The sequence below is a fragment of the Rhinopithecus bieti genome, unplaced genomic scaffold, assembly GCF_001698545.2.
Source record: "Rhinopithecus bieti isolate Rb0 unplaced genomic scaffold, ASM169854v2 scaffold_23199, whole genome shotgun sequence".
In the NCBI taxonomy this organism is placed as follows: domain Eukaryota; kingdom Metazoa; phylum Chordata; class Mammalia; order Primates; family Cercopithecidae; genus Rhinopithecus; species Rhinopithecus bieti.
This window is the reverse complement of record NW_016810851.1, coordinates 101331-129302: the sequence shown is the minus strand read 5'-3', so window position 1 is coordinate 129302 and position 27972 is coordinate 101331. Positions and strand designations below refer to the sequence as shown.

The following is a 27972-nucleotide window of genomic DNA, read 5'->3' as shown; positions in this document are numbered from 1 at the left end:
TTTTCCTGAGATGGAGTCTTGCTCTGTCGCCCAGGCTGGACTGCTGCGGTGCAATCTCGGCTCATTGGAACCTCTGCCTCCTGGGTTTAGGTGATTCTCCTGCCTCAGCCTCCTGAGTAGCTGGGACTACAGGCACGTGCCATCACACCCAGCCAATTTTTGTATTTTTAGTAGAGACAGGGTTTTACCATGTTGGCCAGGATGGTCTTGATCTCTTGACCTTGTGATCAGCCCACCTTGGCCTCCCAAAGTGTTGGGATTACCGGCGTGAGTCACCATGCCTGGCTGAGGAATAATTCATTTAATTAGTCTGATCTTTATTAAATAATTGCTTGTAGCACATTTCAGATTTAATCTGACAAAGTACTGGGTATAATATATATTCTGTAAGCCTGAGGAAAAAAAAGAATGCTTATTTCAATAAGTGCTTTGAACACCATAATGCCCTTTGATTAACACGTTGGTATGTTACATAAGATACTATTTTGCTATATTTGTATGTGAACATTCAGTGAGCATTCAAACGAGCTATTCAATCTGCTAGTAAAATGATCAAGACACATACTGTATCTAACAGCTGAATACATTTGAAGGCTCAGGACTGGTATGATAGTATTTAGAGGAGGTTAGTAAGGAGGTTTCTGACAAGGACAGAAGAAGTCATCATAGCAGCAGGAAAAAACACCAGTAAATTAATAAGTTGTATTTTTATTTATAGATCTATGAAAAAATCATTTTTAAAAATTTTAATTGAGACTGGATTTTCTGTTTGCAAGTCTAATATTTAACCACACTTGAGATGGCCATGTGTATTTTTATTTGAAGGGAATTAATATCTATAATAAAAGCCAAAGACTTTCAAACACGCAAGTGATGAGTGTCTGCAGGAGTAGCATAAGTAGAACCCTAATAAATACGTTCTTACGATTCTTCTTAGGGGCTAGCTGTGGTTAATTTTTAGCTCTCTCTTCCAGACAACATGTTTTGTATATCTTTGCATCCAGAATATCCATTCTGTGCATAAATAAGCACATATCCCCCATACTGATATATGTTTTTTCATCCAGGAGAATATAAGTTAAACCTAATTGCTCAATGTTAGAACCCAAATAAAATTCAGTGAAAAGTCCTTAGTACTTACATATCTCTTTACTCTTTGTTCAGAAGTAGAATCAGATTTCACGTATTTTGGTGATGGAACTACTTTTTATATTTCAACTGGCGTATATTTTACAATAGACATATTCTATTTTCATAACTTAAAACAGAACTTCTTCTCTTGGAGTCATCTAAAAAATTAAATATTTATTATGCACTTTAAACAAGAGAAATGTGCAACTGGATCAAAGAGTTTCTAAGAATTCAGCCATAACCTTAGGGTAGAGAGACACAATTTTTTCTTACTACTTACATTTTTTTTTTCATTGTCTTTAAACTTGTTCTTTAGTTCTGCAGTTTAACACTTTGCCAACTATCTCAAGCAAAAACTGATAGTTATACCACCTGGTACGCTCTTCAGAGCTTGGGTTGGCTTATGTTTGTTATCTGTGGTCCGTTTCTTCCTGCTCCTCTCAGTGCCTAGCATGAGATACAATGCATAGTTGGTGCGTAATAGGTGCTGCTGATTGATTAATTGATATAGTTTGATTAGCACAGTGGACTGTGACATACACAAATGTCCACAGGGGAATAGATGGTGTTCCAGTCTAAGGAGGTCAAGCCAGAAAGTGTTTTAAGCTGTGTCTGACATGTGATATGCTTAAGTTGTTCTCCTAACATGTGCTGACATAAGTATCTTTGATAGTCCTTGTTCAGACAGTTGCCACATGAAATATGGGATAAGAGCTGTTCCTGTACATGTCCTGATTACAGAGAGGGATGAAATAAATGTGTCTGGACTTGCAAAGACATTGTATCTGTTGTGGTAGATTGACTGGTGTGGAGGGAAAATTGACTTGTTTAGAGGGAAAATTAAAGTGCCCAGCATTTTCTATGCCTTTACTTATGGTATGGATCAGTGGATCTCAATCTGGACTTCATATTTGTGTAACCTGGGATTAGGTAAAAATAGGCCAATGCCCTGGCCCTACCCTAAGCCAGTTAAATCAGAATCTCTAGACATAGAGCATGGGCATCATCTTTTAAAAAAGCAATTATCAGTGTGCAACCAGTTTTGAAATAGGTTGAGGTTTTGTAGAAATTAAACCAAAGTTGGGAAAGAAGAAAGGCTAAGAAATTTAATTTCCACTCACCTTGTTCTCATTTACTTAGAAGGATGCAGGATCTAGAATACCACTGTCCAGTAAAAGGAAGCTAGGCATACAATTTCAAATGTTCTAGTAAACATATTTTTTAAAACTAAAGCGAAATAGTTGGAATTAATTTTAGTAACAAATTTTATTTAGCCCATTATATTCGAAATATTATTATTTCGACATAAAATCAATATTAAAATATGAATGTTATATTTAACTTTTTAAAATACTGTATCAAGTCTTCTAAATACGTACGATGCTTACTGTGGATTTGCAGGATATTTCAGTTTGGAGTAGCTATTTTTTGAGTATTCAACAGCCATGTGTGACTAGTCAGTACAATATTTTGTAAATATAGAGGGTAAAGTGCTGGAATTGAAATCAAGAGACCTTAATGTTAGTGTTAGTTTGGCCAGCTAGTGACTAATCGTTTGATGTTGGATGATTCATTCATCCTCTCTCTGGACTTCACTTTCCTTTTATTTAGTATGAGGGGGTCAGTCTTGACTGGGAGTTTTCTAGTTATGCTCCAGAGAGCAGCAGGATTGTGTCAGCACTCCTTAGTTGCCATCATTGAGGAGAAAGGAGGCACGCTGCTTTAATCCCTTTCTCTTTTGGATATACTTATGTTTCCTGGCATAATTTTGTTTGAGGGGGGAAAAAAGAAGCAAAATAAAGGCTTAAAAGATCACTAGGCTAAATATTCTCTTGAATCTTTTTTGTCAGCATTTATAGGACTACTCTAGGTAGAGGTGAAACAGTAGGTAGCCTGTTCCTGATACTTAAAAATATTCATTGGCATATTTTTATACATCCCAGGTTACGTGAATGTGAAGTCCAGATTGAGATCTACTAATTGATACCATACCATCAATGATACCATTGATACCATAAATAAAAGCATACAAAATGCCAAACATTTTAATTCTTTCCCTGAAACAGGCTCCACACCAGTGAATCAATCATGACAGATGCAATGTCTTTGCAAATTCACTGGATTTAGAAGGCTTGATACAGTATTTTAAAAAGTTACATATCCCACTAGTATTGTCACTGAGAATCTTCCAGTCAAGGTGTCACCATGGCAATGACCCTCAGATGTTTCCTATTAAATAGTGGAATCCCTTCAGTAGTGGCTTAAGTGACTCAGATTTGAGAAGTAGAAATCCCAGATACCTGGAACTATCCCAGAGTGATAACAGATCACTTATGCTACTGAATACATATTTGTGGTCTAAAATTAACCTACCCTCAAACTCAGAAAGTGATCCCTGGATCTTTCTGAGATGTAGTTCCCATAGTCAGCCAGACTGAGGGCTAGGATTACTCTGGCTGCAGAGTTTTTTTTGACTTGAAATGTGTTTCTCTCTGGTAAATGTATAGTTGACAACAACTTTAATAATAGTTATATAGATGCCAATATTGGATGCATATGCGTTTGGTTCATAGGTAGACTAGTAACCTTTCTCCATATCAGATAGATAAACTCTCTGCTGGGAACATCAGATAGAAAAAGAAACAATTTCATGTCATTGACCCTTGAAAATCAGTCTCTGCCAGATTTCCACTGTCAATGACATGAGAACATAATCCTAGCCCAATATGTTGTTTGCCTTTAAAGCCTTCTGTGATGTTTTCTGTTAGGAGTCGGTCAAGTACTTACATGTCCCAGATTTTATCTACTTTGCTGTTTTATTAATTTGAGGGAAAAAAGTGGCATTGGGTGGGAATTGTGAAGTAGTGAAAGCTGAGAAGGTTTGTATCTTCTCAGAAGTTATGCTTCTTGATTGATTAGAAGCTCATCCTGAGAAGGATGCTTCTAAGATATCTTAGCACTATATTTTGTGCTTACAGGCAGTTACAAAAAAATTGTTTTGCAAAGAACCAGCCCAAATATCAACAGCTATTTCTGAATTTTTACTAATGTGCACAAACGTCATTTCTCTAGTCCTGGCGTGCTCATGTATCAGTGAAGGCAACTTGTTGTGGACTCAAAGCAAAGGAAGGAAGGGGAAATCCAATTTTGTTATATTAAGTGTAGCAACTTTCACAATGCATTAATTAAATAAATGTTTCCAAGCTGATTTGGATTCTTTGGTCTAAATAGTTTTTGCTCAATATTTGGCACAGGTCTTCATGTAGGATTCTAGGTGAACAGAAAAAGCAAATAAATGTGACCTTTGTAAGGCTGGTATGTTTTTTATGAAGCCAAAAGGTGCACAAATACACAAATATTAGCACAGTCTTATTTTTGTTCTAGAAAACTTTTCACTGGCGGCATCTCTGTGTTCAGTCTTTGGCATCATTACTGCCCATCTTGGTTCCCTGCAGGTTTTGCCATCTGTTTAACTGGTAGAGGGCCCCATCTCATCAGGATCTCTTCCATCCAATTCGAAATAGAGCCCTCTGATTGGGCTTTTTCCTCTCCTTTCTCACCCCTGTTTATTTGGAACCAGCTCCAGTATCTCAGAGCAGGTGGCTTTACCTTAGCCAGTTGCCTTAGGATTAGCAATTACTGGAAGGTAAAAGATCTGCAGTGGAAGGTGGAGCATCTGTTATTGCAGTGTTCTTAGCCTTGGAGGGAGTCTAGGGACTTGGAGAAAGACTAATTCATGAAGGTGAGGCGCTTCCTGGGGTGCTCTCCTGTTGCCTCTCACCTTCGTAAATGCTTTGGCACTTTCAGGTTTAATTCTTTGATCTATCTTAAGTTTAATCAGGCCAGCAAGTGCATGTGTGGCAGAGACCCACTGCTTTTATCTGCCTGACAATATATTAGCCTCCTTTCCTTCTGTGCACCTGTGATTCTTGCCTGACGGTTATGCAGAGCCACTTAAACCTTCACTGTTGCCTAAAACACCTTGGGAAATCATTTTTTAAAAATTCAGCTGTTGCCCTTACCACACGCATCCTTTTGAAGTTTACCCCTTTCTAGCCCCCAGCCCATATCTTGACTCACGGTCTATAGCCTAAGGAATTTTGAGGAGATGCCAGGTAAGATATTTTCTAATCTCAAAACATATATAAAGACCTGTGTAAAGAAATATGGCTGTTGAAAAACATCTCCATGTTTTCTTAACAAGCATATTCAGTCAAGCAAGGAAAAGCAGGGAGGGCAGAGAAAAAAAAAAAAAAAGAATAACCTCCAGATGCCTCAAATTTAATGACCTAATTTCCTCTTTTTCTCTCCTCCTTGTTTAATCTTCAGATTTCTTTTATTATTTACTATTCTTTGGGATTATACAATTTGTCTTTTGTTCTTGTATTATGTATCTATTGTACTATAAGCTACTCAAAGTAACTTTTGGAAAATAAAAGGAGTATTTGTGAGAAATAAATACCTCTCAGTATTAGAATTTTGTAAGAAGTGATTTATTAATCATTTTTACTTACTAAGCATTATCGAGTACTTTCTGGGAAGTAGTGTAGTTTATTTGTTGTAGGTATTCTGGCGTCAGACTGCTGGGGTTTAAACTCACTGAGTTATACACGTAAATCACTAGGATAATTATGTTGGGCAAGGTGCTTAATATTTTTGAGCTTCAGATTTCTCCTGCACAGTAATGTTATGGCAGCTAAATAAGTTTATATATAAACACATGTATGTACGCCCTACTCATCTTACACTTTTATTGTTGTTTCTGATTTTATTACCTAAACAATGCCTGGCATAAAATAAATACTCTACAAATATTAGCTACTACTGTTACTATTTACTGTAGTTAGTATAACAATCCTCAGATAGATGTAATCCTTACTTCACAGGTGAGGTAACTGGAGCCAAAGAAGGTTATTTAACTTGCTCAAGGTCATAAGCTGGGGAGTGTGCAGAGTGCAAGGTTCGCACCCAGGTTTGTCTGACCACAAAAGCCTCCTGCTCACCCAACGAATCTGCCACGACTGCCTCAATCTGACAACATAGTGAAATAGATGCAGCTGGATTGTCCAGAAAATCATCCTTGCATCCATGTGTACAAGTTCATTTCCCAGTTTTTCTTTTCTCTTAAATAGTTATAATTTCACTCAGGATTATAAACCTATGCCGTTAGATTACACAAAATGTTTTGGCATAGGTCTCCTGTAAGTCTTGCTTCCTGGAGAGACACTTTTAGGAAAGGAGAGGGCCAAGTTTATTCCGTAACATCAAGTGCTTTTCCTGAGAGAGGAGCCATCCAATGGAGATGCTGTATGTCTGTTTCATAATGTGCATGGCACATGAAAGATACATGGGATGATGTTTATGCTCCTTGCCAGATACTTCTAATATCTGGCAGGGATGAGTTGTCCAGTGAATGAACCATCATGTGAAACAGAGAAATAATGAGACTTTAAATGGCTTACTGGCCATTTGCTGCAAATTTAACCTTTGTGATACCGTCTCTGACCATAGACCTTTGGAAGCAGGGCAAGCTAGAGGAGTTTAGTGAATGTCCTCTGGCTGAATGAGTGAATAAATGTACTCACAAATGTAGAAGAAGGCAGTAGCTACAAGAGAGCTTCTTGCTGTTAAGAAGATGTGAGTGAGTGGAAGAGAGAATGATTGCTTCCAAGCCTAAGCAATCATTGGACTTTGTCATTGTGTCATTTTTAAAAATACCTGTGTCTCCTCCCTGACAACCTGACCCTTCACTTTTAAGGAGGTCCCTTCAGTATGAGCATACACACTCACCTGCAAATCCTGATTTCCTTATCAGTATTCAGTGCACTTTTGCCTTTTTGCTTTCAGATTCCTGCTGTTTTCTTAAATAGTGAGTAGATCAGTTATCTCAGATGCGACTCTAGTTAGAGCAGCGAATCTGGTTGGGTAGATCTTTTCCTGTGCCTCTAATCCCAGTAGAGGAGCCCGTTCTCTAGTGGAGACCCATCTTTGCACAAGTTGGTTATGGTTGCATATAGGAATGATTTTCTTTCACAAAATTAATTATTGTTGAACTGAAAACTTCTTTTCATTCCTTTTCTTTTTAACTCAATCAGGATATTATAGATGCAAGAGATAGTACCAGATGAACAAGAACTATCAATTTTAAGCAATCACATTATATCTAGAATCAAAGAAAGGATGCAGTTCTTAATTTTTGATAGATAGCCCTTGATCATATTTTAATTCAGCCACCCTAAAAATACTATATTAGGTGGTTTGTGATGAGGATGGATATTTGGTGGTTATTATTGAATGGTTTGTTGTTGAGTTTTGGCTAATGTCATAATTGGACCTTTTTTCTTTCAGCTGTTCCATTTCCTCCAAGTCACCGGCTTACAGCAAAAGAAGTGTTTGATAATGATGGAAAACCTCGTGTGGATATCTTAAAGGCACATCTTATGAAGGAGGGAAGACTGGAAGAGAGTGTTGCATTGAGAATAATAACAGAGGGTGCATCAATTCTTCGACAGGAAAAAAACTTGCTGGATATTGATGCGCCAGTCACAGGTAAGTCCTGAGGAGGGAGATTGCCCACTCGCATACACATTTTGTTGTTTATAGCATCAAATCAAAAGTCCTAGTTACCACTGAGTCTTCAAATACCTTACTTATCATCATCTTTTACTGTCAAATCTATACATTCGAGGAGTAAGTATATTATACATATATATACATATTTTCATGTGTTAAATATCTATAAGATTGCAATGCTCTAAAAAGTGGCATGCGACTTAGAGATGATGATTTCTGAAGTTATATTGTTTGTAAATAGAAATACTAAGTGGCACAAAGAACACAGGATATTCATTGGGAAAGATTAGACAAAATATGCCGAGACTTCCACAATGGTTGAGTAAGGGTCTAAGTTAAAACAGTGGTTTTCAAAGTGTGATCCCCAGACTGATAGTGTCATCATCACCATTTGAAACTTGTTAAAATATGCATTCCCAGGCCCCACTCCAGCCTACTGAATCAGATTACCTGGGGTGAGACCCAACAATCTGTGTCTTAACCAGCCTTATGTGTGATTCTGATGCACATTAAAGTTTGAGAACCACTGAACTTTCGGAAGAAGGACACATTGTTTTCTCTTTTGCCCATAGCATTTTGTCCCTACAAAATAACATTTTTTTTTTGAGACAGAGTTTTGCTCTTGTCGCCAGACTGGAATGCAATGGCATAATCTCAGCTCACTGCAACCTCCGCCTCCTGGGTTCATGCAATTCTCCTACCTCAGCCTCCTGAGTAGCTGGGATTACAGACACCTGCCATCATGCCTGGCTAGTTTTTGTATTTTTGTAGAGATGGTGTACCACGTTGGCAAGGCTGGTCTTGAACTCCTGACCTCAGGTGATCTGCCCGCCTCAGCCTCCCAAAGTGCTGGGATTACAGGTGTAAGCCACCACTCCCGGCCTTTTTTCGGTTTGTGTGTTTGTTTTGGTTTTGTTACTTCTTATGATCAGATACATATTTTGTGTAAGTGTGCTTCTCTTAGGCCGTAAAAATGAAATATCGTCCAAAAATTGTGTATGGACTGGACACGGTGGCTCACGCCTATAATCCCAGCACTTTGGGAGGCCGAGAAGGATGGATCCCTTGAGGTCAGGAGTTTGCGACCAGCCTGGCCAACATAGTAAAATTACGTCTCTACTAAAAATACAAAAATTAGCTGAGTGTGGTGGTGGGCACCTATAATCCCAGCTACTTGGTGGCTGAGGCAGGAGAATCTCTTGAATCTGGGAGGCAAAGGTTGCAGTGAGCTGAGATTGTGCCCCTGCACTCCAGCCTGGGCGACAGAGTGAGACTCCATCTTGAAAAAAGAAAAAAACAATTGTATAGTATACAGCTTCTAATACTAGAGACGTTGGATCTAGTCTTTATGGAGTTTGCTTAATTTGCAAGTTTTCATTTTTGAAGAAGCTAAAAATATTTTCCTCTTAAATATTCTGATTTAGACATAGAATATTGTTCTTTTTGATATAAAGGGGGCATCTAAAAGTATTTCATATATATTAGTGATGGCTAATTTCTTTTAAAATTATTGGTCTTCAAATGAATATTTGAATTGGACTGTTAAGAAAGAGATAAGGTCTTTTGAGTATCAGATTACACCTTTCTTTTTTTTTTTTTTTTGAGGCAGAGTCTCGCTCTGTCGCCCGGACTGGAGTGCAGTGGCCGGATCTCAGCTCACTGCAAGCTCCGCCTCCCGGGTTTGCGCCATTCTCCCGCCTCAGCCTCCCGAGTAGCTGGGACTACAGGCGCCCGCCACCTCGCCCGGCTAGTTTTTGTATTTTTAGTTGAGACGGGGTTTCACTGAGATTACACCTTTCTTTATCAAAATATCTTGAATGATTCCCATTCTAGAGAGATTGACATTATTTACATTTTAGTTTTGTCTTGCAATGCTATTTTTTCTTATTTGTAATTCAGAAATAATAACTATGTTTAGGGCCAGGTAGAGGAGGAATTGGCTCGAGAAGTATTAACTCAATATTGGACCAGTGGTGAGTAAGTCAGGCCAGAGACTTACTCTAAGTTACTGACCGATAACTTCTGTGGAATTCAGAATTAAGTGTAGTAGATATGTAAACTCTCAAAAGAAGTGATCAATATTTTATAATTAAAAAGCCACTACTAGATTTTCCTCTAGTCCTTCCCTCCTACTTTTATTAATAAAATGTTTCACTCTCAGATGTTTAGAGAAGAGTTGTACTAACATTTGCCATGGTTTGCCCTCATTTAAGAAAAACTGAGGAATTAATGCCCTAGTTTTTGGAAATCTAGATATTCCTTCATTCATTTAGCATTTCTTTGAAGTTAAAATGAACAAAGACTTTCTCATCAAGTGTTCATAAGGCAATGAAAGGTTTATGTTCATTTAGGATTTTTTTCCCCTGAAAATTTATTATGTTTTATTTTGGAGAAGTCAGAAGGACCAGGAAGCTGCCTAGTTTCCTGACTCCCTGCCATCTGTCCATCTGGAGAGGGAGTAAAGGAGTGTGGACTTGCCCTCACAAAGTGGATTTAGCATGTGGATTTAGATAGGTGAGCATACCATCTTCATAGGAGTAGAGATGAAATTTGTCCAAACAAGGGAGCCATGAGGCAAGTTCCATTATTTTTTTCTGATCTAACATGGCTGACTAGACTGGTAGCTGTTTCAGATTTTTAATTTGAAGACTATTTCTGTGTTGCAGACATTTTGTAAAGAAAAGTATTTTTCGTCTTTGAAATTTTTTCCCCAAAAATGAAATTGAATTTATCTTTGTGTTCTTGCAAACACACAAATGGAACGTTGAAAACAAGTGTGGCCCCAAATCAGTGAGGCAACACATTTTGGTAATTCAATTTAATGAAATGTTTATTGTACATTTACCTGGTACAGGTGGTATGTATCATACACATGTGAATAAGACCTGGTTATTGCCCTCCAGGGGCTCAGAATATAACAGGAAAAAGTATCTAACCAAGCATAAGTACATTAAATTGTTGACTAAATTAAAGGATATAACCTAAGTTTGTTCAAGCAAATTAGGAAGTATCCAAGTGGATATAGCTAATTTAAAACCGAAAAATTATAGGAACAAAGATGTTCCTGTTGTCTAAATGACTGTTTCCTTGACAGTGCTCATTGATTATTACATTTCATCTTTGAGTTAAAGAAACTGTTAAATAACTGTCCTACCTGTTGTGGATATGGAAGCCACTGGTATTTTTTGTAAAGTGGCTAGTCATGTTCTTTGAGGTTTGCTGTGAGACGACGGGGTTTCAGAAGGGTATGAGAGGTGAGGTGGAAATGGGAGGGTGAGACTGAGGCTGGAAGGCCAGGGTTAAATATTAACTCTATAGCCAGCACTTATTCTGGTACCATTCTATAAGGAATGGGAGTCGAGGGGATCTTTGAGCAGGAGAGTTACATAATCATGTTTGTGGCTGGAAGAGTGTCCTGGATGAGATGAGTAGGATGAGGTGAGGAGGAATTTTTAGGAGGGGGGATGATTAGGAAACTTTCATACTTGTTCAAGGGAGCCATGGCAGGGTAGGGGGATTGAATCCCATTTTTATTACAAGACCTTTTATAAAATGAGTGTTCAAGTTGATTTTAAAACATCTGAATAGTTTGTATTTAAAACGTTAATATCTCTTCAAGTCTTCTTCAAGACAGTAAGATGATTTGTGCAGGGATCCAGTTTACATTTCTCCCTGAAGTTCTCATATTTTCCTGTTTTCCCTTTCACTTAGCAGAGAACATTCCACTTATTTGTAATGCAAAAACAGACCGGAGCTTAGGTTTTTTAATACAACGATTTAGAACTCATTTTCTGCTCTCTGGGCAGAGGGGATAGGCCAGCATCAGCTGGGCAAACTGCTAATCTCTCTGGTTTGTCTGTTTCCTGCAGTGGGGGATTTGTCCCTGGGGCAGCAAAGGATTCCCTTAGTGCCTGGGCCTGCCATTTAGCATGTCAGGCAGTTGCCAGGAGAACCCTCTGGCTTTGTTCCTGGATGTGAGAGTGGACTGGTGGCCAAGTTTAAGGTCATGGCAGTCCTTCCCTTACAGCAGCTGACGTCAATTAGGAGAATTCCCTGTGCCTGCACTCTGAGGAGAGTTAAGCAGGAATAGGAATCGGTGTCTTCTGGGACCTAAAAGATCAGTGTTTATTCGCCTCATGCTGTCATTTGTCACTATGAAGCAGTGTGGCCTTACTTTATATGGAGATAAAATATTTCGTCTGGGGCATTTTGCCCACTTGTGATTTTAGTGGCCAAATCTTTAGGGCCTGTCCTGCAGCCAGAGACTATTTTGGTACCCGGCCCACTGTTGGCAAGTCAGCACATTTCAGTCCCAGCCTGTGGCAGCCACACATCATTTTGATGTCCTTATACTCCTTAATTTCAGCCCTTGGTTAAAAAAGTGATTATATCATAAAAGGTGACTGCATGAGAGCCAAAGTCCTTTGATCTGTTTACCTCTGGTCTTGCAAGGTTGTTCTTGGAAACCCATTTTACAAATGTGAAAAGGGAGACTCAGAGGTGGAGTCAGTGTTTCCAAACTTAGCCATAGATCAGAATCACCTGCAGGGCTTCACAAAATACAGATTGCTGAGTTCTACCTCCAGAGTTTCTGATTTAGTAGGTCTGGAGTAGGGCCTGAGAATTTGAGTATCTGAGTTCCCAGATAATGATGATGCTCTTGATCTGGGACCACACTGTGGGATCCATTGGTTTAAGAACTTTGACTGAAATCTCGTAGCAGGTAAGCTGAAGACTTTGCTTTAAACAGACATTTATCTACATAGCCTATGCTTGGCTATTATACTATATTGTATACACTATTCTACTTCTGCATTGTAGGGTTAAAGTCTTGGGCTTTCAGTTCCCGTGACTAGAATGTTTTCCTGCTCATGACTGAAGACAACATACAAAGAATAGTGATGTGAAAGGTCCTCAAGAAAGAAGGAATAAATTATTTTGACTGTTGATTATAATTTATTATATTTTAAATAAAAGTGTGTTTCTATAACACAAGCAGGCAGAATGAAACAAAATGCTTGGCATATTTGGGACATTGAGTTTATGTATATAGTTTTTCCCAGAAAAAAACATTCATAGTTATTTTCTTTAGAAGTTCTTAGGGAGTTTACTATAGAAAGTTACTACTGGGACAGTGTATCAAAAAAAAAAATGTAAGCCAGGGGCTCAAAATCAGGTTTCAGTGAGCTGAGTGGTAATGCATACAGTATTCTATTAAGAATAGCTGAACCATAGTAATTCAGTATTTGTGTATACGAATCAGTAATACTCTATTAACATCAATAAACATGTAGCACTATCTGTGGGAAACATTTGACAGTCATTACAATTACGTCATAATTACATGAACAACTATTTTACTTTAAGACACAGTATACATATCCCTTTTAACATATCCCTTTTATCTTCTCATGAATTGGTACTTTTCACAAATAATGACATATTTAAGCACCTTTGGTAAAGCAATGTCTGTTGTTTTCACAGGAAGGTAAACATCCGCAAGATTGTTATTCTTAAAATTTGAAAACAATCTTTGGCAGTAATAATACTCTTAATTCTTTTGGAGAAGGCTAAAATATATTAACATCAATACTATCATGGCTTTAAGAGAAGTGGTGTTTCAGGTAATACTGAAATGCCACCAGATAAAGAAGGAGTATTAAGTTCATTAAAGAAAAAATTGTAGATGTTTTCCTTTGTCTACCCGGGTAATACTCACGTTTTCAATCTCATCTATGTTATACTCATTTTTATACTAGTGTTTCTGATCTTATCCATATTCCAACTTCTCATTGAAGTGTTCATAATAATTTCAGACTTCATTGATTTTATTCTCTTTCTGAGTCGGTAACATGTATGGACTGTAATGGGCAGTCCGAAATACCAGTCACTGACTGGTTCTGACCCATGACAAAGTTTTCACTGATCCAGAGTGAAAATTTCATGTTCATTTTAGCGAAAATGCTTTCTTTTTGTGCGTAACACTATGGTGACAGTAGATCATAATTTTTTATAGTTTTGCGGGGATAAACTGAGTTGTTTTGTTTTAAAGCTAACATTTGTTAGGTTCTTGTGGAGTTTTTTTTTTTCTGTTTACTATCATAAACACTGTGCTTTTAACTCTTGTGTTCACACAACCCTGTGAAAAAAGCATGTTATCAGCTCCATTCTACAAATGAGGAAACTAAAGCTCAGTGAAATTGTGTATCTTACTATGGTTACGCAGCTAGATAGTGCCAGAATTGGTATTAAATCTCAAGCAGTTCAACTATGTCTATTTCTGTTTTATTTGGGGGTGGAGGTTAATTTTATAGGTTTAAGAAATCATTTAATCTGGAAGTAACCGTATATAACATGACATTAACTGTATTGTCCTGAATAATATTTTTGTTTCATACTGTTACCCTACTAAAGGTTAAACGTCTGAGGACGTAAACTTGCATCATTGCTTTGTGGATATTATTCTATTTAAAAACAATTTTAGTATAAATGCACTGCTGATTTGTATATAGTAAATTATGATAATAACATAATGGAAATATACGAAAACCTCTGGAGTATGTGTTTATATATGTGTGTGTTTCTTTGTGTAAGTGTAACCACTTCCATAGCAGTTATCTTTTTAGTCTGTTCTGTTTTCCTGAATTTGTTGATTTTATTGATTTCTGTCTTCTTAGTGGAGTGTTTTGGACACAGAAACATGAGATACTTGACAAATACACAAGTCTGTTTGGAAGTTGTTTCTTACAGAAGAATCTGTGGTTTAATTAGTGGATTTATAAAAGTAAAAGAATATAAATTTTGATGCAACTACTTTACTATTTTGTAAAGTTGCTGTCTTGGTATATAAAGTGTAATATTATTTAAAAATATAAACTAAAAGCTTTTAGTTCCACACCTCGCTAATGGAAAATATATTACCGAGAGAAGGCCTTCCGGCAGTTCAGTCCTGGCTTGTGTTTGACTTGGAGGTCATATAGCTTGTTCTTCTGTATTTTGTCTGCCTTGCCAGCAGCATCAGTGTGCATTGCCTTATGAAGTAACATGAAAGTCCATGGAATGGTTTGATACCTAAGTCAGTCTGTTGAGGAGTTAGGGAAAAGCCTTCAAAAGAGTTCAGTGTTCTTTTCCTCGTATTAAAACCTAAAAGGTCTATGTAGCAAGCTATATACATATATGTAAAACTATGTCTAAAAGAGTTAACACACTCTCAAGAAGTTTCACTTTCAGACTGCTTTCATCATATGAAAATAACGTTTATAGCAAAATGTATTTTGAGAAAGTAGGATTATACTGATTATATGATGATAGAAAAAAAATCTTATCCATGAGATAATCAAGTGTTTTCAGAAATTTTATAAAACCACATTGTATTTTAATATAAAGAGTAGTAGGAAGAAACATTTTCGATAGAAATAAGGGAAGCCTCAAATGATTAACCAAGTTTTCTTTTGCTCTTATGGCTCCATTCGTAATGACTTATTTATCTTTATATAAATAGATGTCAAGATCACCATTTTATTTCACTGCCTTTCTTTTCAGATTCATACATTTTTGTTATATTCAATATAGTATTATTGTTAGTTTTCTCTGGATTTTGTGATTCATGTCAGACATTTTAATATGAAAAGATATACTTGGAATTCATGAACCTGATTCCCAGAAATGCAGTTATTAACTCTCACAATCTCTGTGCTATCTGATTTAAGATGCCATCTGGTGGTATGCATTTGTTACACCTGGTTCTTTTAATTGCTCTCAGAATCATACATCCTATATTGCTGATGAAGAATATTTTTGAAATGACATGCAGACATTTGTTTTCATTTCAAACAAAGGATAGTTTGTGTTTCCCTTTCTGTTTTCTCGAAGTAATATGCATGTTTGCTTTAGTCTTTGTTAAGAAGCATAATCTGATTCTGTCTTACAAAGCATTATAATCAGGCTGCAATTTTCAGAACTCAGCTTTGCTCACAGACATTTGTAGATATTCAGCATCCTCTTTAAAATCCTAGTTACATATTTTTCATTTAATTTTAAAAGGTAAAATTTGATTGGATACTTGGATACCATGTGGTGAATAAGAGATTCTCAGATAATCAAGCATGGAACAGAATTTATTCATTTGAATTCTCTTTCTTATGTTTTAAACATTAAAGGCCAACTCCTTCAAAGGTAGACCTTAGCTTAATCTCAACTACTGCTTTGCCTTCTTCAGGAGATAAGCTGGTAATATTTATTAAATATATATCAAATGTAGGTGAAAGCTAGACATTAAATTGCCTGCATTATTGATATAAAATATCCATTCCAGTTGAGACTCTGAATTGAGGAAATGTTAAAAATACATAAGATGATTTTAGCCCCTTACAAAATAATTTGTGGCTGGATAGCTTAGTTTATTAAGGACATGGTGGCAATGAGCCAATTTATAGACCAATGAGCCAACTTACAGACTTTTTTCCTCCTCTGTAGCCTGTTTAGAATTCTCAGTTTATTTTCAAACTTCTGGTTCAGCCAGTTTATCCTAAAAAAAATGACAGGAATAAGAAGAGGTGAGAATAGGAAGTGTGATTTAATCTCTGCTGTGCAGGTCACCTGAGGTGTATCACCTAATGACAGTGCAGCAGTAACTTTATTTTCACCCTATCCAGCGTGGTGTCCACATTAAAATCGTCAATCTCTAGATTAGCATTTTGTGTCTGCCACTTTCTACGGATGTACCACTCAGCAGGATATCCACCTCTTTAAATCTCAGCTTTCTTATTCAGTGGTGTTAGTGTCGTACCTGTCACTCAGATAGAGTGAAATGCTGCAGCCACAGCACAGATACGCCCACTGAGTAGTAAATTTTTGTTGTTATTGCTGTAATTGTTACTATTGGGACCGGTATTGTTACGTGTCTGTTATGTCAATTTTTGATTCTAGTGTATGGTTTTGGTGATTAGAAGTATAGACACCTTGTAAAAACTGTATTAATTTGGATAATATAGCTTGCAGTTCCTCTTTTGTGCATGTAAGTAAAGACTGAGAGGGCTATACTGTGACAGAGTGTGCAGATAGTTCCTCCTAACCACAGCTGTCCCCTGCTTACCTTTTCTAAATTGCAAGTGAGTTTTACTTTGAAGGAAAATCAATTTTGTTTTCATGAACGTATTTTGCACTATCAGTATATCAATTAGAAAGAAGAAAATGAAAAATTAAAAATGGGAAATATGAGCTATTATATATTAGAAAACTAGAAGTAAATAGCCAAATACATGCAAGGGTGGGCTTTGCTCGAGTCCCATGTCAAAGTAATAATTTCTTTGATGGTTGAGAATCATTGAAATGTAAATACATTTTCATTTCATGTTTGAGTGATTGACTTTTTAACAGTTCATGGAACTACCAACAAAGTGTGCATAATTTGGATTTTACATTTCCCAAATAATATGCAACTTTAGATTGCTTTCTGACATTTAAATCAGAAAATGTTGCAGGGATTTTCAGTGACTTTTCTCCCTCTCATTGGCAACCCTAAACTATTTGGGGGTATTTTGTTATATACCTCTTTGTCAAAGCTTTCTAGGGTTTCTAGAAAGCTCAGGCTGTCTTTATGACAATTTCTTAGTATGTTTCAACATGTTAATGAGAAAACACTAGGCAAATATCATTTCAGTTGGAGAAATGAAGACATTGTAAGTTAAAGGATCATGTGTCAAAACAATGTAATATTCATTGGCCTCAAATATGCCTTTATTCTTTTGTACACTGTAAAGAAATTTAAACCATTTTTAGATAGAAGCTAATATTTCAGGTTCTGTTTTAAGCAATGAATGAACTAAACAGTAACTCTGGGAGATAGGTGTTCTTTGGATATCCATGTAATAGATGAGAAAATTGAGACATGGAAAGGTTTACAGAGCTTGCCCAGGGTCGTAGACATAGGGTATCCACAGCCTGGAGTTCTTGGTTCTAAGGCCATGGTCCTTCAATTAAAATATTACTCAAGGCCAGGCAGTCTGGTTCCAGAGCCCAGTGTCTTATGAGGCAGGGACTCAAGGCCAGGCAGTCTGGTTCCAGAGCCCAGTGTCTTATGAGGCAGGGAAGGTGGCCATAAACCATTGATTAAAATATTCTTGAATAGGAATTTATCCTAATATTCTCCACTAATGCTTTCAAACAAGTTTCTAATTGACACAATGTCTATAAGCATCAAATTATTCCCTCAACATCATGCAACCTATAAAGAAGGCATGCTACAGCTAGTGAAGTTAGTTGGGTAAAGTTAAAATTAGAATGTTTGAAGAGCTAGTTAATATTTTAAAGTGAATGCATAGTTTTATTTTGTCTTTCCCCACATGACCTTGTTTCAAAAGTTTAGCTTTAGAAATTGCTTTCAAGTATTGTGTTAGAGATACTGTAATCATTTTAAAACAATCTTGAAATCCTTCTAATACCCCTCAATGAAATTCAATTTACATAAGACCTCAGTTCCTGTTGGTCCTCTAGTGAAGGATGAACCCCATAATTATTTTCTTCTTCTTCCTTCCATCTCTTTCTTCAGAATTCTCATCAAACAGTATTTATTGTAGAACACATAAAAATAACAAAATATTATTACCTCACAAATCTGGCCTGAAAATTTTACTTTTTATCTAGTTAGAAGAATTTTGGCATACTAAATTATTTTATATATTTGGGCTATCTAAGAAGACAATTTAAACAACTGATTTTAGCATAGGACCAAATAAAATTTCATGATGGCGTTTGACTACCATTTAAAAAGACATTTTGGACCTCCCTTTTGGCTTAACTAAGGCATATAGCTTGTAATCTTTTGCCTCCTGCTCCTTCCTTGCATTTCTGTGGGACTGCCACAGCTCCCCTAGCAACTCTGATTCCTGCTTGATGCTGCAGTGTGCAGCCATAAGCCCTTGCCTCACCCTGGAATAAAGCACCTAGGTTAGCCCTTCCCTTCTAACTCCAAGTGCTAAAGAATGGTAATTAGCATTCTTTGGACCTTTACTACATGCCTAACAATATACTAAAGGTTTATATGCTCTGTTGAGCAATCTTTTGAGGTATAGGTACTGTTGTTATTCCCAAAGTTAGAGATGGAGATCTGTCCAGTACATACATAGTATGAGCTACATGTATAATTTTAAATTTTCTAAGAGACACTTACAAATTTTAAAAGAAACAGGTGAAATTATTTTTAATAATGTATTTCATAACTTCAACTTTCCAAAATATTTTCAACATATAATCAATATAAAAATTATTAGTAACATATTTTGCATTCTCTTTTTACGAAGTCTTTTAATTCTGATGTTTATTTTGTACTTAAGACACATTTCAGTCTGACTGTATTTCATGTGCTCAGTTGCCTCTTGTGGCTAGTAGCTACCATATTAGCACAGTTATACATAAAGAAGCTGAAGCTTGGCAAGTACTTATGATAAGAGCCTTAGTAAATGCAGCTGCTGGAATTAAGTGCAAGGAACTGATTCTGGGCCTCAAGCTCTCAATCAGCACAGTATACCATCTCAGGACCCGGATGGGTTTCTTCCTTCAACTTACAAGCACCGCCTTGTGAGATTCTTCTGTGGCTTTTACTGCCTGTATCATGACTAACGAGCATAGTCAGATTCCATTCTCTACCTATTTCTTTTTCTTTCAGTTGATCCTGTGGTGTTAACTCTGTGTCTTTGATCCATTTCCCTGTTGGGTCAAAGGACATAAAATTACAGATCACTGGAAGTCTATGGGAGTCACTTACCTTCTTTTTTCTAACCTAGCTACTTTTGTCTTCCAATAATTGTGAGCTTGGGCCTGTAGAATGTGTGCACTATTTGTTACTTCCAGTTAGAAAGCCTCAGTGACTATCCATTCCTCATAGTAGTGATTCTCAAAGCAGGGTGGCACAAGGTTCATAGGGTGTGTCATAATTCATGATGAATCAGGTAGGGTTGAGCAATGAGATACTGAAGCAAGAATGTGGAAAAGCAAAGGAGTGCAATAGCCTTGATAGAGAAAGTCAACAGCTTCCAGTCTGTCTTTCACACAATATCAAATAAAAAAGCTTGAATCAAGAAAAGGAATGGGATGCATTGTTCATCATGGTAACACAGTGCCCATTTTATAGCATGTAACTTTGAGAATCAAATTTTTTTTCTAAAATTGCTTTCATATGTTTTTAATCACAATTTTTTTTTATTTTGAGATATCAAATAGAGTTAAACAGGGCAAAGGATTTTGATAGTTTTCATTAGAGGACATTATAACACACTATTCTGTAGGATTGAGTTGATCATACACTATTTTATCTCAACCTTCATTCCTCTAGTTTCTGTTTTTTCTAAGTGGTACACATGGCCACTCAGCTGAAGACTAAATTTCTTAAGTTTCCTCTGTCACTATATATGGCTGGGTGACTAAGTTTTTGTCAATGGGGTATAAGCAAAAGTAGCATGTGTTACTTTCAGATCATGCAACTAAAAAATTTAATGTCTTCCTTGCTTCCCTTTCCCCTTCCTGCCAATACACTTAGGATGGCAGTAGCTAAAGATGCCATTCTAACCATGGGACAGAGATGATATATCGGGTATGGCAGAGCAACAAGACAGAAGGGCCATTGAGTCCCAATGTTGTGTACAAGCCATGTTACCTCAAATTGCTTATATCCAAAGAAATAAGCTTTTATCATATTTAAGCTATTGTTATAGCTGGGTCTTTTTAATAAATTTTTTGGCCTGCATTCTAACACTGTATTTGTTTGTTTTCATGCTGCTAATAAAGACATACCCGAGACTGGGCAATTTACAAAGGAAGTAGGTTTAATGGACTTATGGTTCCACATGGCTGGGAAGGCCTCACAATCATGGTGGAAGGCAAGGAGGAACAAGTCACATTTTACGTGGATGGCAGCAGGCAAAGAGAGAGCTTGTGCAGGAAATCTCTCATTTTTAAACCATCAGATCTTGTGAGATTTACTCATTATCATGAGAACAGCACGAGAAAGACCTGCCCCCATGATTCAGTTATCTCCCACCAGGTCCCTCCCACAACAGGGTCCCTCCCACAACACGTGGAAATTCACAGTGAGATTTGGGTGGGCATACAGTCAAACCATGTCAAACACAAAATCTAGATTTGTTAATGACTTTTCTACAGGTTGTTACCTTTGTGTCCTACCATAGCTACCATCAGTCCCTGCCACAAACCCTGTTCTTTTCCAGAGAGAAGTCAATATATTGTTCTTTTAATGAACCTTGATTGTCTTTGTTTCTCTAACTTGAGATACATCAGAGTAATTCAGTCTACCTGTGGTATGCCTTCTGTTTTGTTTTTACCTTCTGGTTTTGTTTTGTTTTGTTTTTCCCCACCACTGTGAATTCTATACAGCACTCAAGAGCAGGCTCAGGTCCTGTGTCCTCTGGAAAGATTTTCTTGACTCCTCAAATAGCAAGGTCTTTCTCTTCCCCTAGTTCCCAGTGCATTTGAACACTTAAGCCTGTTTTATTTAATGTTTATTAGGTAGTATCTTCTCTCTCCCAGCTATCCTGAAAATTCCTTGAGGGAAATGCCTGTATCTAAAACTTCTTGAAGGCAATCTTAACATCTGTCCCAGTGCCTGTTTGTATTAGCTACTTAATGATTATTTCATTCAATTTGATTTTGTTTAATACCAATAAAATATTAATTGAATCTCAGTCTATCACCTTAAAAGTTGGTAGGTCTTAGAGATACTTTTACACAATTATTTTTTTAAGGAAAAATTAAGGTTGCTTTCCAATTTTCCTAGTTTTATTGTCCTAGAAATAGAGAAAGGCACAGTATAGCCCAGTATGACAACTTAAGAGTAAATAATCACATATGCAATTGTTCAAAATCTTACCTTTTTATTCCATACAAATCACCTTACAATCAAATTATTGTCAACTCTTACTTTGATTTTGATAGGCTTCCTAGTGATCATGGTTATAATTTATAACATCCGTAATTGTGCTGTTTAGCCTGTCTCACCCTATATGTAAGTCTTCTCATAATTTCTTATCTAAATATTTGACAACTCATTTGTGTGCCTCTCATGGCAAATTCGTATTGCTAAACATTAATATGATCATAGAATTGTAAGATACTTTATTTTGTATAATCCTTTCATTGTAATGTGTTTCTTTTTTATGTCAAATGTGATTTTTGAGTGGTCTGGCTGCAAAGTATAATGGGCTTTTCTGTGTATTTTTATCAAATCCTGCTTTTAGATTCCAGATTATACTTATTTGAGGAAAGTTAAAATTGACAAAACTATTTGCGTAACAGAGGAGCCTCCACTTTATTTTACTAAAATAATTTTAAAACACTTTTGTTTTCCCTTTACAGTCTAAGTTATATAAAATTCATTTCTTTGAAATATGCCATTTTATTTGAGCTTTGTTATGTTACCTTTGTGGACCTTGTTTTAAAAGGATCCTCAGGTTTTAGAGTATTGACTATTTGATATCTTTTCTGATGTTAAATTCTATTTAGTAGCGCATCAACATTATTGTATAATGCCCATAATATACAGGTAATCTGTGAAAGTCTAAGATAGTTGGTGTGTTATTCTTTTTACAATTTTAATCCATGGTGATCACAACTTGTGATGGTCTACCAATTTGAAAAAAAAATTCTCATGAAACGCGACTAAGGCGGAAAAACGTACTTACCAATATTCATTTTAACGCTTCTTAATTTTTTTTGAATTTATCAAAACAACACTATTCTATTTTATTTTATTTATTTTATTTTCATTATTTTTAGAGACAGGGTCTTGCCTTGTCACCCACCTGGAATGTAGTGATGCAATCATAGCTGACTGTAACCTTGAATTCCTGGGCTCAAGCGACCCTCCCACCTTAGCTTCCTGAGTAGCTGGGACAATAATGTTTTAATATAGTGTGCTAATGAGGTGCATACCACCATGCCCTGCTAAATTTTATTTTGTGTAGAGGCTCACTATGTTGTCTAGGATGGTCTTGAACTCCTGGCCTCAAGTGTTCCTCCCTCCTTGACCCCCCAAAATGCTGGAATTACAGGTGTGAGCCTCTGCGCCTGGCCAAAGCGGTATTTATCCTAACATCATCATGACCTGGAAACTTAATTTTCCATTAGTTTAGGTTATGGATAGCTCTCAAATTCCCAGTATGAGAATACTGTGGGTGAGTTCACTATTACCAGGGTTACTGTAGTAAGATATAATGCTAATTATTGATTCAAAATAAAAATTTTCAGTAATTATCAGGGAAGGTCAACTTCCAGAATTAATTAAGGCATATAATTATAAATAATATGAAATACAACTTAACTGTCAGATGTCCACAGGCAGTAGGTTAAATGCCAATTCATATGTAGGTCTTTTATAAATGGCCTATAAGGAGAGTGGTTTTATTTTCACAATCTGTCCTTTTTTGTCTCAGTTATGATTTTTGCTAGCTCCCTAGTGACCCTTAGCTATGTTTTAGCTCTTTACCAACCTAGCCAATTCTTGGATCATGAGTAGAACCCACTTATTAATTATGGGTACCAAATTGGATGATACTACAATTTATCCTTCAAACTGGTACCCTTTTGAAAGTAAACAGGGATGCTGTTACTAATTATACTACCACAGTACATTTAATCCAGGACTGTTCCAGACAAACCGGGATATTAGGTTGTCCTAGTACTGTACCTTGAAGGTCCCCAGTTTCCACCTCTGCTCATCTCTGCTAGATGTGACCACATGTTCTTAATGTTGACCAACTTGCACATATAACTTTGGGTGCATTAATCATTGTCCTATCATTTTGGGTGACTACAGAATGATGTACCATAAATGCAGATTATAACTACCTGCACTAACTGGATATAGGTGACTTCATATAAACAATATTTTGCATGTAGGTTTTGAGTATGTTTGCATTTGAATGTAGACCTGAGTGGTTCTTCAGAAATTAATACAGTAAAACATTAGAAATTTAGGACAGTGATGGTGGAGTGGGTCAGTTAGACGTCAAAATTGTAATAAAACATTTCTTCTATACATGGAAGAATAGGCATTAAGGTTGACATATTATGTTGATTCAAATATTTTAAAATATTTTAGAATTTTATTAGCATTTACCCTGAAATAAGTACTGCACAAAGCATATTCATTCAGTATTGTCCAGTTGCTCTTAGCATCAAGTCACTGGTGTCAGGTTGATGGCAGTGATGAGACAAATTACTTCTTTCACCTCTTTAAACATCAGATACATTGCTGAGGACAAAGAGAGAGCATGGCTTCCAACCATTACACAAGTCCCCTTCTGTAGCAAGGATCATGTCCAGGATGATACAGTTATGGAAGGGAGCATACTGAGTTTCTGTTAATTTGATGAATCACCAAATTGAGACCAGTGGTGGTATTGTCCAGGGACAAAGTGAATTGCTTCAGCAGTGGGTAGATAACTCACTATTTTGAGTTGAACTTTTCAGCTAGATAATAATTTCCTTGGGATGGTATCTAAAAGGTGGCAAACCTTTCCTTAAAAGTAGTGGAGATGAAATTTAGTCTCAGTTCTGTAGTTATTTTCTTTAAACAGCACTGTAGGAACCAAGATTACACTTGCATGAGGACTTGTGATGACCTGGACACCTCTTTTGTTTTCTATGATTAGAGTGAGATGAAATGGAGGGGAGTGGGTGATCGTTCGAGAGATAGTTCAAGAAAGAGAAGAAAATTGTGGGGAGTCAAGTATGAAGGGATTTGTAAGATTGGTGATAACAAGAAACAGTTGATTTGGCTAATAGATTTAGGTTCCACAGAAAAAATAAGAATCATTGAGAGTTAGCCAGGGGTCATAGAAATAATTATCTGCTGACTAAGGGTGACCAGGGAATGCTAGTTTTGAAGACGAGGAAAGGATTTGTCAGAGGTGGTTTATGTGTGGTTGGATTGAATCTGAGGAATTAGGACAGTAGGGGTAATAGTAACACTTCCATTCATATGGGGACTGTGTGGAGAACGCTTACCAACTTGAGGGCTTTATGTTAGATTTAGTGATGTCTAGGTGTCACGACAAATGCTCATTTCCAGAAAGGGACCAGTGGTAAAATTATGATAGAAATAGACATGACCTTTTGAGGATAGACCTTCGGAGGTTTAGGAGTTGACTTACTATGGATAATTATGCAGTTTAGAATGGTAAAGGCAAAGAGAGGAAGGGTTTTAACAAAATATGCATTCTGATTGGTCAAAGGACTCTGGGAGCACAGTACCAAAAGTCTGTCCAGTAGACGTCAATTGGAGACAATGTTACTATATTTGTTAGATAGAATACATTATTTTCAGGGGCAGTATGACCATGATTTTGAATAAAATTTAATGTAAAGGTAAGTATTTTTTGGAGCAGATTTTGAGTTTATGCTTAATTGATCAAGGCCTAATGCTAAAACTGTCAAGTATTCATCATGCTACTGACAAAATCTGAATATTTTCATATAAAGTAAAACTGAAGCATGGATTCATGCTTGTGTTCTAGATTCTTTCACATAACAACTGCATTTTATGTGTAATGGGCATGTTTTAAGGGTAATGCTTTGTCACCTAGTGAGAAGATCATTGGCTTTAGAATGAAACAGACATACTCTGTAATCCTGCTCACAAGTTACCTAACATGCTCCTCCTCATTTAAACTTCTGTGCAAGTGACTGAAATAATTTCTACTTTACAGCACTGTGAGACTTGAGATAATGTTGAAAAGCTCCTCACATAGTACCTGAGATGTAGTAGGAACTCAGTGACCAAAAAATATCATTTATTACCACTAAAACTGATCTATATACATATATTCGCTGAACCTTCTGCAAATGGATGGATATATACATTTATATTTAGTAAACAGAAAAGATAATATTTATTGGTATATAGTAGTGTACTCTGGATAATGATAGTCATTGTTACAGGAATTGTGTTCTTTTTTTTCTGCTTAATTTAACAGTCATTCCTGGTAAGAAATGTCAAAGATTTGCTGATGTATTCAGCACTTACTTCATATTTGCCCTTCACGTGTAAATCAGAAACAATTAAAATAATTTATAATAGAAAAATAAAAAATTCAATTTCTAGAATTNTACCAAATTGGATGATACTACAATTTATCCTTCAAACTGGTACCCTTTTGAAAGTAAACAGGGATGCTGTTACTAATTATACTACCACAGTACATTTAATCCAGGACTGTTCCAGACAAACCGGGATATTAGGTTGTCCTAGTACTGTACCTTGAAGGTCCCCAGTTTCCACCTCTGCTCATCTCTGCTAGATGTGACCACATGTTCTTAATGTTGACCAACTTGCACATATAACTTTGGGTGCATTAATCATTGTCCTATCATTTTTGGGTGACTACAGAATGATGTACCATAAATGCAGATTATAACTACCTGCACTAACTGGATATAGGTGACTTCATATAAACAATATTTTGCATGTAGGTTTTGAGTATGTTTGCATTTGAATGTAGACCTGAGTGGTTCTTCAGAAATTAATACAGTAAAACATTAGAAATTTAGGACAGTGATGGTGGAGTGGGTCAGTTAGACGTCAAAAATTGTAATAAAACATTTCTTCTATACATGGAAGAATAGGCATTAAGGTTGACATATTATGTTGATTCAAATATTTTAAAATATTTTTAGAATTTTTATTAGCATTTACCCTGAAATAAGTACTGCACAAAGCATATTCATTCAGTATTGTCCAGTTGCTCTTAGCATCAAGTCACTGGTGTCAGGTTGATGGCAGTGATGAGACAAATTACTTCTTTCACCTCTTTAAACATCAGATACATTGCTGAGGACAAAGAGAGAGCATGGCTTCCAACCATTACACAAGTCCCCCTTCTGTAGCAAGGATCATGTCCAGGATGATACAGTTATGGAAGGGAGCATACTGAGTTTCTGTTAATTTGATGAATCACCAAATTGAGACCAGTGGTGGTATTGTCCAGGGACAAAGTGAATTGCTTCAGCAGTGGGTAGATAACTCACTATTTTTGAGTTGAACTTTTTCAGCTAGATAATAATTTCCTTGGGATGGTATCTAAAAGGTGGCAAACCTTTCCTTAAAAGTAGTGGAGATGAAATTTAGTCTCAGTTCTGTAGTTATTTTCTTTAAACAGCACTGTAGGAACCAAGATTACACTTGCATGAGGACTTGTGATGACCTGGACACCTCTTTTGTTTTCTATGATTAGAGTGAGATGAAATGGAGGGGGAGTGGGTGATCGTTCGAGAGATAGTTCAAGAAAGAGAAGAAAATTGTGGGGAGTCAAGTATGAAGGGATTTGTAAGATTGGTGATAACAAGAAACAGTTGATTTGGCTAATAGATTTAGGTTCCACAGAAAAAATAAGAATCATTGAGAGTTAGCCAGGGGTCATAGAAATAATTATCTGCTGACTAAGGGTGACCAGGGAATGCTAGTTTTGAAGACGAGGAAAGGATTTGTCAGAGGTGGTTTATGTGTGGTTGGATTGAATCTGAGGAATTAGGACAGTAGGGGTAATAGTAACACTTCCATTCATATGGGGACTGTGTGGAGAACGCTTACCAACTTGAGGGCTTTATGTTAGATTTAGTGATGTCTAGGTGTCACGACAAATGCTCATTTCCAGAAAGGGACCAGTGGTAAAATTATGATAGAAATAGACATGACCTTTTTGAGGATAGACCTTCGGAGGTTTAGGAGTTGACTTACTATGGATAATTATGCAGTTTAGAATGGTAAAGGCAAAGAGAGGAAGGGTTTTAACAAAATATGCATTCTGATTGGTCAAAGGACTCTGGGAGCACAGTACCAAAAGTCTGTCCAGTAGACGTCAATTGGAGACAATGTTACTATATTTGTTAGATAGAATACATTATTTTCAGGGGCAGTATGACCATGATTTTGAATAAAAATTTAATGTAAAGGTAAGTATTTTTTGGAGCAGATTTTGAGTTTATGCTTAATTGATCAAGGCCTAATGCTAAAACTGTCAAGTATTCATCATGCTACTGACAAAATCTGAATATTTTCATATAAAGTAAAACTGAAGCATGGATTCATGCTTGTGTTCTAGATTCTTTCACATAACAACTGCATTTTATGTGTAATGGGCATGTTTTAAGGGTAATGCTTTGTCACCTAGTGAGAAGATCATTGGCTTTAGAATGAAACAGACATACTCTGTAATCCTGCTCACAAGTTACCTAACATGCTCCTCCTCATTTAAACTT

The 27972-nt window shown here is 36.5% G+C and overlaps 1 protein-coding gene across 1 annotated transcript in view; it reads left to right on the top strand.

The window, feature by feature from the left end:
- Positions 1-27972, top strand: part of LOC108542795 (serine/threonine-protein phosphatase 2B catalytic subunit alpha isoform) — a gene marked incomplete at its 3' end in the record, with an annotated part of 285800 nt that overhangs the window by 158153 nt on the left and 99675 nt on the right. The window contains exon 2 of the mRNA XM_017892958.1: positions 7480-7680. Within this exon, the coding sequence (XP_017748447.1) occupies positions 7480-7680 (201 nt within the window). The remainder of the gene's footprint in view (positions 1-7479; positions 7681-27972) is intronic.